Genomic DNA, 19026 nt, shown 5'->3' with positions numbered 1-19026 from the left:
TCAATAAGTCACCAGGTCTTGTCAGCGCAAGGCTTTTGCGTCTCCTCTTTTTCCGAATGTCACTAACAATCTAGCTTTCATGCCCGTCCCTTTGGAGGGCATGAGTAATGGCTTGAGTAAGCTGAACTGGCTCAACATCTTTAAGCTCTCTGGGCTTCAGTTTTCTCAGGATTCAGATATATCTATTTCACAGGTTGTCCTGATTAAATTAGCTAATATGCTGAAAATGCTTACAGCAGTATTTGACACATGCAAGTATTTAATAAATGTTCCTTATTATCTCATATATCATGCCTGAGTCCTTAATGAGAATACAAGTATTGAAAATACTCTGGGGGGGCCTAGTGGTCCAGTGGGTATGACTCCATGCTCCCAATGCAGGGGGCCCAGGTTCGATCCCTGGTTGGGGAAATAGAACCTGCATGCCGCAACTAAGAAGTCCGCATGCTGCAAGGAAGATCCTATGTGCCGAAACTAAGACCCAGCACAGCCAAAATAAATAATAAAATTTTTTTTAATATTAAAAAAAGAAAAGAAGAAAATAGTCTGGGGAATTCCTTGGTGGTCCAGTGGTTAGGACTCGGCTCTTCCACTGCAGTGGCCCAGGTTCAATTCCTGGTGGGGGAACTAAGATCCCAAAAGCCACATGGTAAGGCAAAAAAAAAAGAAAACAGTCTGTATTACTTTCCATTTTATGGTCAGAAGGCAGAAATTGGGTTCCATAAGACAATTTGGGCTGCTTGTTTTATTTCTATTCTGGAAAACAGTCCTTTGCAAATATTTTCACCCAGGCCATAGCTTATCTTTTTAAAAAATTGGAGTATAGTTGATTTACAATGTTTTGTTAGTTTCAGGTGTACAGCAAAGTGATTCAGTTTTTTAGTTTATGTTTTACACTTGGTCTTTGATACTTTTTTTTTTTTTTTTTTTTGCGGTATGCGGGCCTCTCACTGTTGTGGCCTCTCCCGTTGCGGGGCACAGGCTCCGGACGCACAGGCCTAGCGGCCATGGCTCACGGGCTTAGTTGCTCCGCGGCATGTGGGATCTTCCCGGACCAGGGCACGAACCCGTGTCTCCTGCATCGGCAGGCGGATTCTCAACCACTGCGCCACCAGGGAAGCCCGGTCTTTGATACTTTTTAAAAAATTAATTAAAAGCCCACGGGCTTTTCATTGCAGTGGCTTCTCTTGCTGCAGAGCATGGGCTCTAGGCGTGCCGGCTCAGTAGTTGTGGTGCACGGGCTTAGCTACTCTGTGGCATGTGGGATCTTCCCAGACAGACCAGGGCTCAAACCCACGTCCTCTGCATTGGCAGGCGGATTCTTAACCGCTGAGCCACCAGGGAAGTCCTTGGATACATTTTTGAATTAGTTTTCACAGGTGTCAAGTTACTGTTTCCTATGATCGAAGTCATTTGCAAATGTTAGTTTTTATGTTGATCTGTAATCATATTTTATGTATTTCATCTTCTGAAATGATTTTTCACACAGATAGGTACTGTCGAGTATGGAGATCAATCCCCAAACATTTGATTTTGAGTATATTCCTCACTTTGAAGGCATTTGTACAATTCTCTCCGCTTCGTGTTGACATGCGCCCTTTAGCACGTCATTCATTACATTGCAGGTAATCATTACACCTTCAGCTGAAAGATAGCTGGAGGCCATCCATCCCACAGAATTTAATCCCATTAGGATTTTTGGAATAGATTTCCTTTGCACTTGTATTGAGGTCTGAAAAACACTGCTGGAACTGTAATTTGAGGTTGGAAACTATATCTGCTGCAAATTTGTGTGGGTATGGAGATCTCACTTCATTTTAACTTTTGACAGCACAGCAAGTATATAAAGCAGCAGGACATTTCTTGTGTTTAAGTGTTAGTTGTGATCCAAGTGACTTTCGCACCAGTAAGTTTGGAGTATACATGGTGCTTTGACTTTTAATTCTTAGTTGAACTCACTGACTTAAATTCATTAAGAAACATCAAGTCTGCAGCAAAAGCTAATTTCCAAAGCCATTAAGCGTTCCATGACGGTAGAGAGAGGTTCTTCTCATTCAGGAATTTGCAATCTTGGTGGTGAAGTCAGAGAGTCTCAGTAAAACTTTACCACAGCTAAGCCATCAAACTGCTGTGTGTGAGGTCAAGTCAGGACTTTAGCCTCTATTTCTATCAAAAAACTAACGGAACAGAGTGATGATGGCTAAGGCCACAACAAATGAAGTACACGAGTGACACTATTGGTTCAGCAACAGGATAGATTCACATATATTTTTCTTTAATTTTAGAAATTTATATAGTTTTAAAAATTAACACAGTAAAATTAGCATCTTATGTTCACATACATATTTTCTAAGTACTTGCTGGTGAATAACACAATAAAACAACAGGCTTTAAACACTTTGCTTTCACCAACTGTATGTTTGTCTAAGCCTTTTTGTTTCACACATAGTTTTATACCACCATTGGTTGTGGCACACGGTGGAAGATTCCACTCCAGGTTGTGCTGAATTTTTTCTCAACTGTGAAAATATTTTTGCTTATAGTTGTTCCACACAGACTACCCGGAGAGGCTAATGCTTCAGTCATTTCTAGGGTGGTAAACTCTCCATGAGCCCTGGACTGAGGGGGTTCCCACAACGTGGACGTCCAGGGTTACACCCAGAAAGGTTCTGGGCAAGCCAGGCTGAGTTGGTCATGCTTGCCTGTCAAACTTGGCGAGGGCTTTTTGAATAATGACTTTTTGAATAATATTCAGTTGAGCAGTATTGGGTACACCTTTTAACTCATCAAGAGCCGAGGAGAAACATTTGAAATCATTTGCCTTGGTTTTTTTTTTTTTTTTCTGCGGTATGCGGGCCTCTCACCGCTGTGGCCTCTCCCGTTGCGGAGCACAGGCTCCGGACGCGCAGGCTCAGCGGCCATGGCTCACAGGCCCAGCCGCTCCACGGCATGTGGGATCTTCCCGGACCGGGGCACGAACCCGGGTCCCCTGCATCGGCAGGCGGACTCTCAACCACTGCGCCACCAGGGAAGCCCTGCCTTGTTTTTAAACGGACTCATGTTGTTTCCTTTATTCAAGCAACTGTTCTTGCTAAAAGGCCAAGTCTTTAAACGTTTATTTTATCTGGACCCATTTCTTCAGCTGCTGCAATCTGACACAATTACCTTGTCATTGGTAAAAGGCTTTCCTCGCTTGCCTATCAAATAAGCCACTTGGAAACTTTAATTACAGTCTCATTCTCATTTTTGGGGGGATCGAGAAATCGTGTGCTGAGATACTCCATTTAAAAATTCTAATTCTTCTAGCTGTTGCTTTCCTGAGTTGGGAATACTGTGATGGGTACTTAGTTGGGTAGTGTCAACATATACTCTATTTTTTAAGCACAGCTGCAGGGTCACTGCAAAACAGACACGATACTTTGCCAATCTAATTTAATAAAATAACCCACACTCCACTGCAAGCTTAAGTATGATACTCGAAGTCCACCTTCTCGTTTTGACATGTTGGGTATGCACTGGTTAAAAATACACAAAATTCATGGTACCACGATACACGTGGCAGTGTGTCAAGCTAACACCATGGCACTGCAATTTGTAGTGCAGCCAGGAGTACTAAGCACTGAGAGACCACTCACAGCTCTATCACAACGAAACTCTTCTAGCACAAATGCAGCCATACACAGGCAGTAGGTATATAAACACGGCTGTGGCCCAATAAATCTTTATCCATGAACACTGAAATTCACATTTCATAGAATTCTCACGTGCCATGAAACTTACTTTTTTGGCTGGTGGCTTGCGGGATCTCGGTTCCCCCACCAAGGATTGAACCTGGGGTCACAGCAGTGAAAGCCCGGAATCCTAACCACTAGGCCATCAGGGAACTCCCTGAAATTTACTTCCAAATTTTTTTCAACCGTTTAAAAATGTAAAACAAAACTCTGCAGCAAGTCGGGCTTCGACCCTGTATAGTCAATCGCCTTGTGGTCCACAGGATGACCTATGGCACAGTTAGGTTTAAGCCACATGATTATTTCTGCCTACAGAAAGTGCAAAATTATGTATATACATGTATCACACTTGTGGGCTAAGGAGAGCTGCCATCAGCATCACAGCCACTGCATGGGGACAGCTGCCCTATCTCGCCTACCTTGTGTCAGTCTTCGAGCCACAGCCTTTGCCGTATCACACTGAGACTGGGGTTCATATTAACATACGGTCAGCCAGGGTGACAATCTCCAGTCACAGCAATCAGTTGCGTTGGATATGGCCACACTGTATTCCAAATAACGCTAGCGAAAGGAGAAAACCACGTCCAGCATTTATTCACTTGCTGCCCCACCTCAGGGCAAATAGGACGCCGCGTGTGAAATGTCTGCCTCCAACTGAATCTTGTCTGTGGAATATAATGCCTTTTTCCTCTACAGCTTTTTGTAATGATTATACATAAAAGCAACAGACGCTTGTTTCCAAATTAGAATTTTGATGTTTAACTTCCTATTTAAAGAATGCCATTTTACATACTTGTGGTCATTCTGAATATAGTTTTGAATTGTATCCTCTTCACCTTATTTACCCCACATACTGCAAAGTTTCATATTTTATTGGCCCATGGGGTTTCCACTCGATTCATGATTTTCTCCCCACAAAATGTGAAAATCAAACCCACGCTACTTCTGAAGATCCTGACCTAGTCCCCAGGAAAACATTCTTTAACTTCAACTCTGTTTCTTGTAGGAAATATCCATTGCTGCATATATATGCTCAAGATGAAATCATCTCTCCCAGCTCCAGGGCACAGCACGCGTCAAGTGATGATAGATGGTACCATGCCGCACTGGGGTGGCCGGGTTGTAGGTCGGGAACCGGGAACTATTCAAAACCCGACAGGCTGTACTGATGAGCTTACCTGCTGCTTTCCCAGAAGTGGAGACCAGATGGACTTCCAGATCGACAAGTTCAGACATTGTTCAAAGAGGGAGGCAGTTCTGATACTCACGCAGCTCAGTGAACAAAGGGCGAACACACTCTCTGCGCCAGTGACTATCCCAGAGGTAGAACACGCTCTTTGCATATACTTAAACCCAACTCACCCTGCCCAGTATCTTATGAGTAAGTAACAAGTATTAGATGAAAAAAATGTTTGGTGGCAATGAATGTTTTTAATGAACCTGAATTAGCTGATACAAAAGCATATTTCAAGAGCATGGGAAACTTAAAGATAGTTGAAAAGGCGAAAACCAACAATTTTACTTCAAGACACCCAAGTTCCCCTTGCATACAGAAAAATATAGAAAAAGTTTACCTGGCAGTCACTGCTTGAATCTTGAAGTCTAATTCCAGATGGATGATACTGATACAGGATGTAGTTATTAATTAATCCATGCCAGCCCACCCCAAACTAACATTGGTAAAAATGATCACATATACATAAATGAATCCCTATTAATAGAGACCCTGCCTTCTCACTCTTCATACAATTTAATGTCCAGTTTCAGCCATCTGATGGGTCTAACAGAGAACCACTTACACGGTCACTTAATAAAGATTTTATTTTCTTTATTTAATGGTAACAACAAGGGGTACAGCCTAGTACTTAAGCTACCCAGGCAGAGCAACTAAAGGCAGCTATGAAAGCTGGAGAGAGCCGCAGACAGGACACAGGCAGCGTGAGCGGGCTGCTGTGAGCTGGTGCTCACCCTTGCATTTCTGTGAGGGCGGGGATGCCCAAATCACTGACTGCTCTCCAGGTTGACTTGAATTGACAGTTTTCTTTTCCAACCATCTTGTTACTGATTGCATTCCACCGTATAGAGTTAAATACAAAGAACCAGCCTCCGTAACAAAATCACCTTTTTCAGAACCACAACGATACACAATACATTCAGAATTACTGGTTGCTTTTTTTTCGTCTTTTTTTCCTTGAACTTGTAGGCGCCTGAGTGTCTTTTGTTTCTTCTTTTACACCAGATTTGGGCTGTTTGAAAACGATCTCATTATCTTTATCATCATCATTCATTTTAGCCACTTCAGATTTTCGTTTCTCCAAAAATGTTGGTGTACAAACCGGCGTGGGGCCCTGGGTTCAACAAGTTAAAGATTATAATACGTGAATGTGGGAAGATGTTAGGAATGACCCCCCCCATCACCTCCCCTCTCTTATTAAACGTTATGCATATTATTTTAGGCCTGTTTGCATCTTTTGGTGATACAGTTGCACATAATCAAGAGCTTAGGTGCTGATCACACTTACTATGAAAATTCACAATTAATGGATATGACACGTTCCACGACAGAGTATTAGATGGAAGGCTCTGCTATGCCTCTGCTACACCATCAGTAAGGATTTACCAAAAAGTCCCAAGAGCAAGTGAAATTTTAGCAAAGTGACAGTAGTAGCAACTGCTTTTCCTCTTTTAAATTGTAGTATCTGATTCCCAAAACTCTGAAGACCATCTTACCTGGCTATCCACAGTCTTCTCAGGAGTGTTAGGAGTGACCAAAGCCGCTTTTTTCTTCTTACGTAAAGCCTTAAATAAATTTAAGAGACTTCATCAACCTGCATATTTATCAGCTATAGTAGTCTTGAATGTATTTCCCCATTTATCTTTCTCTGATATCTGGTAGGTAATATGATAAATTAAAATTTTACCTGGTGCTTTCTGGAATTTCGAGGACCAGTGTTTGAAGCATTTTCCTCATTTTTACATAAGACCTTAACATAAGCAAACATAAGGAAGTTGTAAGCTAGCAGTGTCACATATGTACATTTTAAAACTTACCACTAGATCCTTATACATATTATGAATAAATTCTCTCTAAATGACAGAGTATTTCAATTTATTTATTTGTTTGTTTATATGGGGGTACCAATTTATATGGGGATCAGGGAAGACTTTATTTTTAAAATATTTATTTAATTCATTTATTTTTGGTTGTGTTGGGTCTTAGCTGCGGCACGCAGGATCTTAATTGCAGCGTGCGGGATCTTCCACTGCAGCGTGCAGGCTTCTTTCTAGTCGTGGTGTGCAGGCTCCAGAGCGCGTGGGCTCTGTAGCTTGCGGAACGCGGGCTCTCTAATTGAGGCGTGCAGGATTAGTTGCCCCGCAGCATGTGGGATCTTAGTTCCTCGACCAGGGATCAAACCGGAGTCCTCTGCACTGAAAGCAGATTCTTTCCCACTGGACCATCATGGAAGTCCCCGGAGCATTTCAATATAAAAAGCAAATCCACAAATACAGTGAATGATCTTAAGTAAAGGGCAAAACTACAAAAGGGGCCTAACTGAGGAGCAGGCAGAAGTTGCAGAGGCTGAAGTGAAGGCTCAGAACCTGGAGCTGGCCAGAGAATCCTGCGTCAGGAAGCGGGGAGCCAGGACGAACGTGAAAAGGCAGGCCCTGGAGGAGGTCTGTCCTGCTTAAGTCCAGGACTGTGAACGCAGCAGCCTGCTTCCTGCAAGGTAACAGATGGGGGGCATGGGAAAAGCAGTTCTCCAGCTCCTGAATGGATCGATCACAAGAGTACCAGGGCCCAAACTGTGACATAATGTTGTTTTAACATGTATCATTATAGGCTGTGTTTGGGATTTGGGCAAAGAATTAACCACCAGGCACAGTGAGGTATCACCTCACACCAGTCAGAATGGCCATCATAAAAAAGACCACAAACAGGGACTTCCCTGGCTGTCCGGTGGCTAAGACTCTGCACTCCCAATGCAGGGGTCATGGGTTCAATCCCTGGTCGGGGAACTCAGATCCCATATGCCGCATAGCATGAACAGAGAAAACAAACAAACAAACAAAAAGATGATCGCAAATAACGAATGCTGGAATGCTGGAGAGGATGTGGAGAATGCGGAATCCTTGTACACTGTCGGTGGGAATGTAAATTGGTGCAGCTACTATGGAGAACAGTATGAAGGTTCCTTAAAAAACTAAAAATAGAATTACCGTATGATCCAAAAACCATACTCTTGGGCATACATTCAAAGAAAATGAAAACACTAATTTGAAAAGATACATGCACCCCAATGTTCACTGCAGCACTATTTGTTACAACCAAAATATGGAAGCAACCTAAGTGTCCATCGACAAATGAATGGATAAAGAAGATGTGGTACATATATACAATGGAATACTACTCAGCCATAAAAAAGAATGAAATTTTGCCATTTGATGGAATGGAGGGCACTGTGCTAAGTGAAATAAGACAGAGAAAGATAAATACTGTATGTTTTCACTTATATGCGGAATCTAAAAAAAACCCAAATAAATAGATATAACAAAATGGAAACAGACAGATATAGAGAACAAACTAGTGGTTACCAGTGGGGAGAGGGAAGGTGGGAGGGGCAAGATAGGCGGTAGGGGATTAAGAGATACAAACTACTGTGTATAAAATGGGACTTCCCTGGTGACGCAGTGGTTAAGAATCCACCTGCCAATGAAGGGGACACAGGTTCGAGCCCTGGTCTGGGAAGATCCCACATGCCGTGGAGCAAATAAGCCCGTGCGCCACAACTACTGAGCCTGCGCTCCAGAGCCCATGAGCCACAACTACTGAGTCCGTGAGACACAACTACTAAAGCCTGTGCGCCTGGAGCCCATGCTCTGCAACAAGAGAAGCCACCGCAATGAGAAGCCTGCGCACCGCAACGAAGAGTAGCCCCCACTCACCGCAACTAGAAAAAGCCTGTGTGCAGCCACAAAGACCCAATGCAGCCAAAAGTAAAAACAAACACATACATTTATTAATAAAAAATAAAATAAAAAAGCCACAAGGATATACTACAGCACAGGAAAATACAGCCAATGTTTTATACTTTAAATGGAGTATAACCAATAAAAATATTAAATCGCTGTTTTACACCTGAAACTAATATAATATTGTAAATCAACTATACTTCAATGAAAAAGAAAAGAAAAAAAGGAAAAAAAAGCAACAACAACAGAAAGGAAAAAAAAACCAACCAGGAACTGGGCCCAAGGATAGCAACTTGGTCTTCCAGTTTCTGGATAAGGTTAAAAGACCTAATAAACTTGGTAATAGACACCATCTCTTACCAACTAATTAACTTTTTGGAAATAAGCCGACAGGGTCTATGGAAGACCCAAAACAATCTCAAGATATAGTCAAGAAAAAAAATAAGATATTCACCTATGCTATCCACACCCTAATGACTTGCATTCTTGTTTTTTAATTATAGATGTAGAGCTCTCCTTACTATGAAAGAGGGAGGAAAGATTCACCAAGGTCTCCTTGCTCAGCAAGCAATGAAATAAGAACTGGATGAAAATCTGTTAACCCATGCATGTAAGGAGCCTTCCTGTATTTCAATTCCCACTCATTTAATCCACAGAATTCATGCTTACTGGTTAATTCTGACATACACTTTGGGAGTATTTCCAACTTAGAAGACCATGAAACAAAATTTTAACTAGAATGGCATAAAAAGCATGGTCAATTTACAGTCTTGATATTTACTGGTAACATATAATAAACCAAAATTTAATTCTGGCAATGACACCTTTACTAGTAATCTACAAGCATTATGGTGTTGGGTCAAATAGGGTTTAACTTCAATAATCTAAAATTATTATTATTATTATTATTTTTTGTGGTACGCGGGCCTCTCAGGGTTGTGGCCTCTCCCGTTGCGGAGCACAGGCTCCGGATGCGCAGGCTCAGCGGCCATGGCTCATGGGCCTAGCCGCTCCGTGGCATGTGGGATCTTCCTGGACTGGGGCACAAACTCGTGTGCCCTGCATCAGCAGGTGGACTCGCAACCACTGCGCCACCAGGGAAGCCCCAATCTAAAATTATTAAATCAGGTAAATGTTGCACATCAGCTAATCCCTTTCAGGAGTTTCCTTTTCTGTATAATAGAGATAATACGACTGCTATGACAAACTTACAGAGACAAACCTTTAATGCAGGGTTTCAATAATTTAGTCAAAACCTAGCATGGGATCAAAGTACTGGGTTAGATACTTTATACAAAGCAATACCTACCAGTGAAGGGAAGTTATAATCAATTCCCTTCTTAGCCAATCTCTTCCTGAGTGATTTTTCCTTCTTTTTAAATCGCTCTTCCATCCGTAGCTTTTGAAGAAGTGTCCGATTCTGATTATACCGTTTCACTGCTGGATATGATGGCCTTTTAAATGGCATATGCCACTCTCTAAAAAGTTTTTCATGTACCTTTTCAGGTGGTATAAAATGACCTATAGTAATAATAAAAAGGTTTTCAACCATGTGGGAGGGAAAGGATTTTCACATTAACTGTAGAATTTCCCGTGTCATTCCTCACAGCACAATCAAAATGACATGTCTCTCATTTAGTGGAGAAGCCTAAAAGAATAAAGCAGGTGGCCCAAGGGAAAGTCATACAGCCCACAACTATTTATCAAACACTCACTGTGTGCGTGCCAAGAGCTATTCCAGGACTAGAGGTTCGTGAGTGAACAAAGACAGTAGCACAGAGGAGAGTGTGGATGGTATCAAGTCTCAGGGTTCCTGAAGCTAACAGGATCCCTACTTTTAGACTGTGTGACCCATGGTATCCTCTGGGCACGCGCCCAGGACTAAGGCAGCTCACTGCTTATCTGCATCTCTCTGCTCACGGACGCACACTGGGCCCACATGCAAGGCAAGCCAAAACCCCTGGAATCCACCCTCTACCAGTGATGGATGGGGAGTTGGTACACAAATACCCCAGTTCCCTTGCTTGTCAGGTGGGATGATTCTGTTTCCCAGTGTTACCAGCAGAACGGAGCCCAGCTGCCTAAGTGGTAAACTGCTTGCTAACACACCCTTTTTACTGACTTATTATCGATTTCCTCCCCCTGCCCCATGTCGCCACTCCTTACAGGTACTTTCCTGGGATCACCTCCAAGATAAACTGCTTCCATTAAAAGAAAAAAAAAAAGGGGGGGGGGGTGGGAATTCCCTGGCAGTCCAGCGGTTAAGACTCCATGCTTCCACTGCACGGGGCACAGGTTCGATGCCTGGTCGGGGAACTAAGATCCACATGCTGAGCAGTACAGCCAAAAAATTAAAAACGAAACAAACAGCCTGTGATGACGTGGCTAATCTCACTTGTACCCGAGCTCAGGGCCCTTTGTGCCCTCTTTCAACAGCCACATACAGCACAGCGCTGACCTGACACACGTGGTCACCCATTCAGCCCATTTCGTCCTGGCAAGAGCCGTGTTGTTAACGTGTGAATGAACGCAGGACCTCAGGAGTTACTGGGACTCTCTGAGCAACAGGAGCCGAGGCAGAGGGGAGCTACTCGGGCACTGGGGTGGGCGCCCTCCAGCCCGAGCACAGCGCAGCCGGAAGCTCGGCCCCACCTCCGCCTCCAGAGGGCACTGTGCCGGGAGGCTGGTTGTTGGCAGCCCTACTCCTGCAGGGTGAACTTCTACTCCGCTGCCAGCCCGCCACTCCCGATGGCTTCTCTCGTGGAGGTGCTGCAGCCACTGCCATGCAGACCGACTGAAACGTGACTCCTCATGCTGAAGGTCATCCTGTCCAGAACCCATCAGAGGGTCCCGCTGTCCTTGGGGTATACTCTGGACCCCCGCTTTGCAAGGCCTCCAGCAACGTGACCTCCCTTCCTCTCATTCTCCTCCCGCACCTCTTGTGATTCTCCTCGCGGACGAATACAGTCGGTTGGTCAGTCTGGCTCTGCACCTGCTGTCCCCTCAGCAAATCCTCACTCCCACCCCCTCACCTGGCTCACTGTTACGTAATTCTCAGGTTTCGACTTCAGTGACTCCTTCACAGGGAGCCCTTCCACACCCCGCTAGGAAGCTCTTCCTATTTACTCAAGGAACCTAACCAACCCCATCTCAGCCTAAAGCAGCTCTCACTCTGGAAGATTCAGAAGTTCGCATTAGACCCTGTCTGGAAAATGCACTTAAACCCTTGCACCACTGCTTAAGAGAATCACCCCAGGGGTGAGGGGGGATCCAAGCAGCTAAGCAACCCGTCCTTCGCTCCCATCAGCAGGAGGCGCCCCCGCAGCCCCACAGCTAAGAGGTACTCACACTTCAAGAGTCTTTCGCCAAAAAGGTAGTTATTCATCGTTTCAGCAGCTATTTTGGCAACATCTTCAGATTCAAACTCCACAAAGCCATAGCCTTTGCTATTTCCAGTCTGCAATGGAAAACCCACCACAGAAAGCAGAACAATTAAATTCTGATGTGCCATAAAAACTCCTAAAATGTCATTAGTTTAAATAATGTACATTAGCACCCTCACTGAATAACATTAAGACACCTTTGATTCCAACTTCAAATCACATAGTCCAGCAACTATTATGGGGAAAGAAAAGTTCAGAATAGTCTGAACTTGCCACTGATTTTGAGGCATTCCTGGGACTTTGATTACATATGATGAATACATTACTGTAGTTGGAATTCATCCAATAGTAACAGCCCACCATAAAGGAAATGTGGGAGGCCCCCCAGCCCTTTACTCGTTATTGATCTCATGGGTGGTCACGTTATCCATGTATTTAATACTACCCAGGAGATGGTATGATGCTTCACAAAGAATGCAGATGATATAATTCCCATTTGATATGGAAAAACTGAAAAGAAATGAACTTCTCAGTTTCTATAAAGCTAATCAATAAAATACTGATTCACTGTTATGTTTACTAGTGACTGGGCTTCTCCATGGCTGTGGGCAAAGGACATCCCCTGACATGGACATCCGGAGTTCTTGGCCTCCGCACTGCAACATACAGTGGATTTTTCTCACTGAGCTCAGTAACAAGAGTTCTAGAGTCCGAATGCCCAGGTTTGGACCCTGGCTCTGACACTTAATCGGGTAAGGAATGTTCAAGCCTCAGTTTTTTCCTTCTATAATCACTCTCACAGGGTAGCTAGGAAAATATGAAATAATCCATAAGCGTTCCACAAGATGTCTGTCAAGTACTCAAAACATGTTACTGCAGGGTGGCAGGGTATGCCTGCCCAACATCTGCTCCTTTGGCACAGGATTATTTTGAGATGAAGGAATTGAGAAATAGATACAAGAAAAACTCTGTCATACCCTTATTTACCTAAAAACAGGACATGAATTTACAAAGGTGTCTTCCTCCCTCTACCAGAAAGACAGAAGTTAGAGGATTCTATGCAATAAACTTTACGAAGTAGACCTTATCCATCATTAGTCTCCCGTATGTGTGCTTTCCCACAATTTGCAGCCCTGTAAACTCAAAGCACTTTTCCTTCATCTTGTCGCTCCTCCAAAAATGTTTTGCTCCTTTGCCAAGATGCTGTATAGGCCCAAGTTCTAACCAACACTTTGAGTTATTCCTCTCCGAGCAGTCCCATGTGTAAGCATACATTTTAGAGGTTTGTTTTGGTCTTGTTAATCCCTTTTTGCAGTCCAATTTACAGGGTGCCAGCCAGGGACCTTAGGAGGGCAGTAGAAAAAGAACTTATCCCCCTCTACAGATCCAGTTCTTAGCGACAACGACTAGAAATACTTTACAATCTTGCATTAAACAACATATTCTCAGATATGGCTCAAAACTGGTCATGTGGTCCTGGAAATGAGAAACCATTTAAAGGGTGTGTGGCTCAACAGAGTTGGAGGCCAGGAGGCTCACTCCTAGCACCAGCTGCGCTAGCGACTAACAACTCGGACACAACCACAACCCAGAGTCTCAGTTCAGTTATCTGCAACAGGACGATTCTGGTAAAACTTAAAAAATCTGACAGTCCTTTTACAATCCCAACTCAGGAGGGGAAGGATGGTGGAGTGTAAAACACTGTGAAATCTAGCTCAATGTACAACAATGTACAACACTGTGAACTAATAAATCTTTTGAAACCTGATGTGAAAATACACGTCAGGTGTCCAAAAAACCAAAAACTTTAAAGCCAACACCTCGAACTAGTAATCCAAGAATGCTGGCAATACCAAGCAAATAGTCAAAACGGGGGTGCGGTAGCTTTACTACTATGCAACAAAGCTGGAAATGATGCATTTCAGTGCATCTCAGCAAGGAGCAGGCTTTCGAGGACAACCGGCCTGAACTCCAAAAAAGCCAAGGTCAAGAAAAACCAAACAAGCAAAACAGGAGTAAAGAGACCGTTTGGGATAGGATGAAGAGCTAAACAAGCACGTGCAATGCATGAACCCTAACTGGATCCCAGGGTGGGCAGGGACCACTGGGGTATGTGACGATGGACAGTATATGAGATTTTCACACTGCGATTACGTAGCAGAATGTCCTCATTCTTATATTTATGATTATGCACTTAGTATTAAAGCATTACAGCTGCCACTTGCTTCAAAAGGGTCAACAAAACAAAGAGGTGTGTATGTTTTTACAGATACAGGAAGAGATGAAGCTAATGTGTCAGGATATTAATAACGGGTGAATCCAGGGGAGGGAATGTTCATTACACCATTCTTTCTACTTCCCTGCAGACGGGAACATTTTCAGAATACAAAGCTGGGGAACAACGATACTCAATATGGAGAAACTCATTCTGCACTCAGTCATCCTGAGGACAGGCTGTAAAGTTCCATTTTTCAAACTCAGAGTCTGACCTTTTAGAGCACAACAAAACGAATTTAGTAGGTCACAAAAGTATTGTTACAAAACTGGATAGAGGGGCTTCCCTGGTGGCGCAGTGGTTGAGAGTCCGCCTGCCGATGCAAGGGACACGGGTTCGTGCCCCAGTCCGGGAAGATCCCACGTGCCGCGGAGCGGCTGGGCCCGTGAGCCGTGGCCACTGAGCCTTTGCGTCTGGAGCCCGTGCTCCGCAACGGGAGAGGCCACAGCGGTGAGAGGCCCGCATACCGCCAAAAAACAAAACAAAACAAATGAAAAAAACAGAATAGAAAGGTTAAGTATCATCTCCTGGGACTTGTATTTCAGTTGTTTATGTACACGTACATATGTGTTGCCTTGTGGATTTCTTATTGTGGACTGAAGGTCTGAAAAATACTGTTCTAGAGAAAGTTGCCTACACCCGCACCAAGAATGTTCCTAGCGGCTTCACCTACAAGACTGGAAAAAACCTAGGTTTCAACAGGAGGGTGGATAAATAAACTGTAGTACATTCAAGCAAAGGAACAGAGCAGTGACAATAGTTAACTCTGATTTGCTGTAACTCAAGAGGGAAAATGTGGAAAAACCGTATTGAGAAAAAAAGATTCCAATAACAAGAACTCTATGGTTACAACCAATAAAGTGTATGTGTGGGAAGAAAATAAAGTGGGCCAACTCCTCCCACGTACCCCTGGCTTAGCAGTCACAAGACAAACAGGACACATTTATCGGGACTGTCAATTTAGTTTGAGGACTTGAAGCAATTACCTTTTTTCTTCTTAAAAAGCAAAGCAAACATTTATAGGAATACTGATTTTGCTCTCATGGCTGCTTCAGGTTCTAGACCTTATCCAACCCCTTTCTGGAATGAAGAGTGATAAGTGATAACATACGAACATGCTCCATAAACTGTTAAGGCTGATACATTTTTGGAAAATAAAACAATCTAATTCAATACAAAAATCCTACCTTGGTACTCCTGGACAGTCTGAATCTTTTAACAGTGCCAAACTGGGAGAAATATGCTCGGATCTGGGTTTCATAAAGCGATGGAGGTAAGTGGCCCACATAGATCACTCCAGGAGTAAGTTTTTGTTTCTCCTGTTGCTGAAGACACAAAGACCAGGCAAATATTTTCTTTGTAATAAGAAGTCACAATGCAACAAAACTTGTGAAACTCCTTGCTCTCAGTCTAAGACAAGAAGAACCTACTCTGTATTTCCACTTACCATAACACACTAAAGAATTAACTGTTTAGACATAGATAGTAGAATAATGGTTGCCAAGGGTGGGGGAGGGATGGATTGGGAGGGTGGGGTTAGCAGATGCAAACTATTATATAGAAAACGGATAAACAACAAGGTCCTCCTGTATAGCACAGGGAACTGCATTCAATATCCTGTGTTAGGGCTTCCCTGGTAGCGCAGTGGTTGAGAGTCCGCCTGCCAATGCAGGGGACACGGGTTCGTGCCCTGGTCCAGGAAGATCCCACATGCCACGGAGCGGCTGGGCCCGTGAGCCATGGCCGCTGAGCCTGCGCGTCCGGAGCCTGTGCTCCGCAACGGGAGAAACCACAGCGGTGAGAGGCCCGCGTACTGCAAAAAAAAAAAAAAAAAGAAAAAAAAAGAAAAAAGAAAAAAAATATCCTGTGATAAACCACAGTGGAAAAAATATGGAAAAAACAAACTGGCTGTGTAATGTCTATCTCCCCAAGAGAACAACCGTCCAGCAGTAGGCGATCTTCTCAGCTTCCAACTCCCAGCCCGAAGTAAGTGCTCAGTAACTACACGCTGGATCAACAGATAGAGTAAATCTTTGAACACGTTATTTACAAATTTCCTGGCCTAAGAACTCCACCTAAACGTACCCTTCAATTCTGTTTGCAGACCATCGTTAACTGTCCCTCGTAAAGGAACACTTTTAAGATGTCAGTTAAGGGGAAAGTGGCGGGGGTGGAGGTAGGATGAACTGGGAGATGGGGATTGACATAAACACACTAATACGTATAAAATAGATAACTAATAAGAACCTGCTGGATATAAAAAAAGACGTCAGTTAACCTTCAAGATGCCCAGTAACCTTTCAGTATCTCAGCCACCATACCGCTGCCTTCCATAATAAGGACTTTTAAGTTTTCCACACGTGCGTTTTATGCTAAACCCCTGGGCAAACAGAACTTCATGTCAGGGCCCCTAGGCAGCAAATGGAGCTTGGCAAATATTGTCTTTTAAGAATTCCAAAACCATTAACCAGGCAAACGAACCTGCCCAGTTCGGGGGCAAAACGGAAGCAGGACGGCTCCGGGGTGAGGCTGATCCGCGCGCGGGACCAGAGCCGACCCAGCAGCTAGCTCTCCTCTCCTCTCCTCGTGCACCCCTCCCCCATACCCACCCCTTACCCCCCGGAGGACCCTAAGGCCCACGGCCCAACCGCGTCTTTTCTCGGTCCTCCCGGGGAAACCTCGGCCTCCTACCTCGTGAGGTCGGGGCCCGCCCGGGGTGACCCCGGACGAAACACAGGCGTGGGGAGGCCGAGGCGCGCCGGGCAGGACCCCCAGACCCATCCGCCGCCTCCCTTCGCGCCGGGCCGCGCCGGCCGCTCACCTTGCTTGCGCGCCGGCGAACCTGCGCCACCTCCTTCTTAAACTTGGTATCCTCCTGCGGGTTCAGGGAAAGGAGCGGCTTGGCTGGGCCAGTCAAGTCCGCCATGTCGTTACCTCGCAGGCGGAAGAGACCCACGCAACGCTCCCGGAAGTGCCGAGCCCTCTGCTTCCCCAAAGCGGAAGTGACGGCGGGGGCCTGGGGCGGGGCTTGGGGCGCGGCGCGGCGCGGCCAGAGGGCGGAAGGGGCTTCTTGTTTGGCAGGTGCCGCAGGGCGTGTCCAGGGTTGCCGCCCTTTGGAGGTGTTCCCTCGGCCGGCTGCTGAGTATTTCGGCAGCCTGCTTGGCTGTGGTTCCACCCTTCCGCTGGGGTCAGCTCTGTGGGCAGGCGCTCGCCTTGGAAGGGCCTTTGTACGCTGATCTCATCCTTTAGTTAAGGACCTCATCTTCTCTTGTCTCTGTTGTAGGAGATGCTTTTTCCTCTTTGCATTGTTACCGGCCAGGCATCTTGGCTGTTCTCAAAGTTAGATATTTGATGTATGAGTCAGATACTGGCCTCTGTGTCCCCCACAGGGGGACTGACCAAGAGGATACAGACCGAGTTCTATGGTTCCCTGAAGGCCCCTCCCTTGGGTGTGTGTGTGTGAACAACCCTCTCTTTCCCCGGCTTGAATCCCTGACTTATCTCTTAGTTCCTATGGGGAGCGGAGGGGAGGAGCAGAGACGGGAAGAAGGCAAACTGACAATTCTTTTATGGGAGATTCACCTCTCGAATCTTCTCAGTCCCCTCCAGGAATTCCTGGCCCCTAAAGAATCAGGTGGTGACTGCCGATTCTGATTCCTAGGTCGGGGGCAGAGCCCTAGGTTCTGTGTCTCTCACAAGCTCCCAGGTGAGGCTGATGCTCCGAGGATTACACTTTGAGAGTATCAGGAGTAGGGATATGGGGAACTGATCTCTGAACCGGGTTGAAATGCGTCCCCCCAAAAGATATGTTCAAGTCTTTACCCCAGTACCTGTGATGCGAGCAGGGTCTTTGCAGATGTAATCAAGTTCGATTGAGGTGCTGCTGGAGAAAGGTGGGCCCTAATCCAATGACTAATATCCTTTTAGTAAGAAGGACGTTTGGGGACACAGACACAGGGAGAATGCCGCGTGAGGACAGAGGCAGAGGTTGGAGTGTTGCTTTTGGAAGATAAGGAACGCCAAGGATTGCTGGCAACCACAGGAATCTGCTAAGAGGTAAAGGAGGATTCTTCCCTAGAGCCTTCAAGAGCATGGCCCTACCAACATCTGGAACTTGGATTTCTAGCCTCCAGAACTGTGAGAGAAGATGTTTCTGTTTTAAGCCATTCAGTTTGTGATCATTTGTAATGGCAGCCCTAGGAAACGAATACAGTTACCATATTTGGTGCAGCCTGAAATGGTTTTCTGAGGAAAATGCTTTGATTGGTCCTGGGCCTGTCTTGGCCTGTTAGGGCTAGGCTGCAGGAGCTCCTGGATGTTCACAGAAGGCTACCAGGCCACCAGGCCACCCTCTCCATGGCCTTCACCAGACCACAGAAGTCAGCCCTTAACTGGGGACAGGGTCTCAGCCCCTGGATAGCACTGCAGCCCAGACAGGACCTGTTTCGTTTCCCTGTTTCTGAGTCTGGGTCATTCACAGCACCTTCCAGTGACATATGCTTTGGCCCTGCTGGGGACGATCTTATTCTGCTGTTCCTCGGCTGCCCAGGGCCCAAGGGTCCCTCTGGGACCTGGGCAGGTGGTCACGGGAGCTGATGGGGCATCCTGGTCAGAGAGCCCAGAAATCCCCCGGCCATGTGCCTGGGGAGATCCTCCTCCTCTCAGG

The 19026-nt window shown here is 45.2% G+C and overlaps 1 protein-coding gene across 1 annotated transcript; it reads right to left on the bottom strand.

Moving 5' to 3' along the window:
- Positions 1-5533: 5533 nt before the first annotated feature.
- On the bottom strand, positions 5534-17370 carry NIFK (nucleolar protein interacting with the FHA domain of MKI67). Its single transcript, XM_059055391.2, has 7 exons — positions 17182-17370; positions 15548-15685; positions 12051-12159; positions 10012-10223; positions 6653-6715; positions 6462-6530; positions 5534-6079 (listed from the first exon to the last, which is right to left on the bottom strand). The coding sequence occupies exons 1-7, from the start codon at positions 17284-17286 to the stop codon at positions 5891-5893; spliced, it is 885 nt and encodes a 294-aa protein (XP_058911374.1). The 5' UTR covers positions 17287-17370; the 3' UTR covers positions 5534-5890.
- Between the last annotated feature and the right edge of the window lie 1656 nt (positions 17371-19026).

The sequence above is a fragment of the Kogia breviceps genome, chromosome 2 (genome assembly GCF_026419965.1).
Source record: "Kogia breviceps isolate mKogBre1 chromosome 2, mKogBre1 haplotype 1, whole genome shotgun sequence".
NCBI lineage: Eukaryota > Metazoa > Chordata > Mammalia > Artiodactyla > Physeteridae > Kogia > Kogia breviceps.
This window is presented reverse-complemented; position numbering and strand designations above follow the sequence as displayed.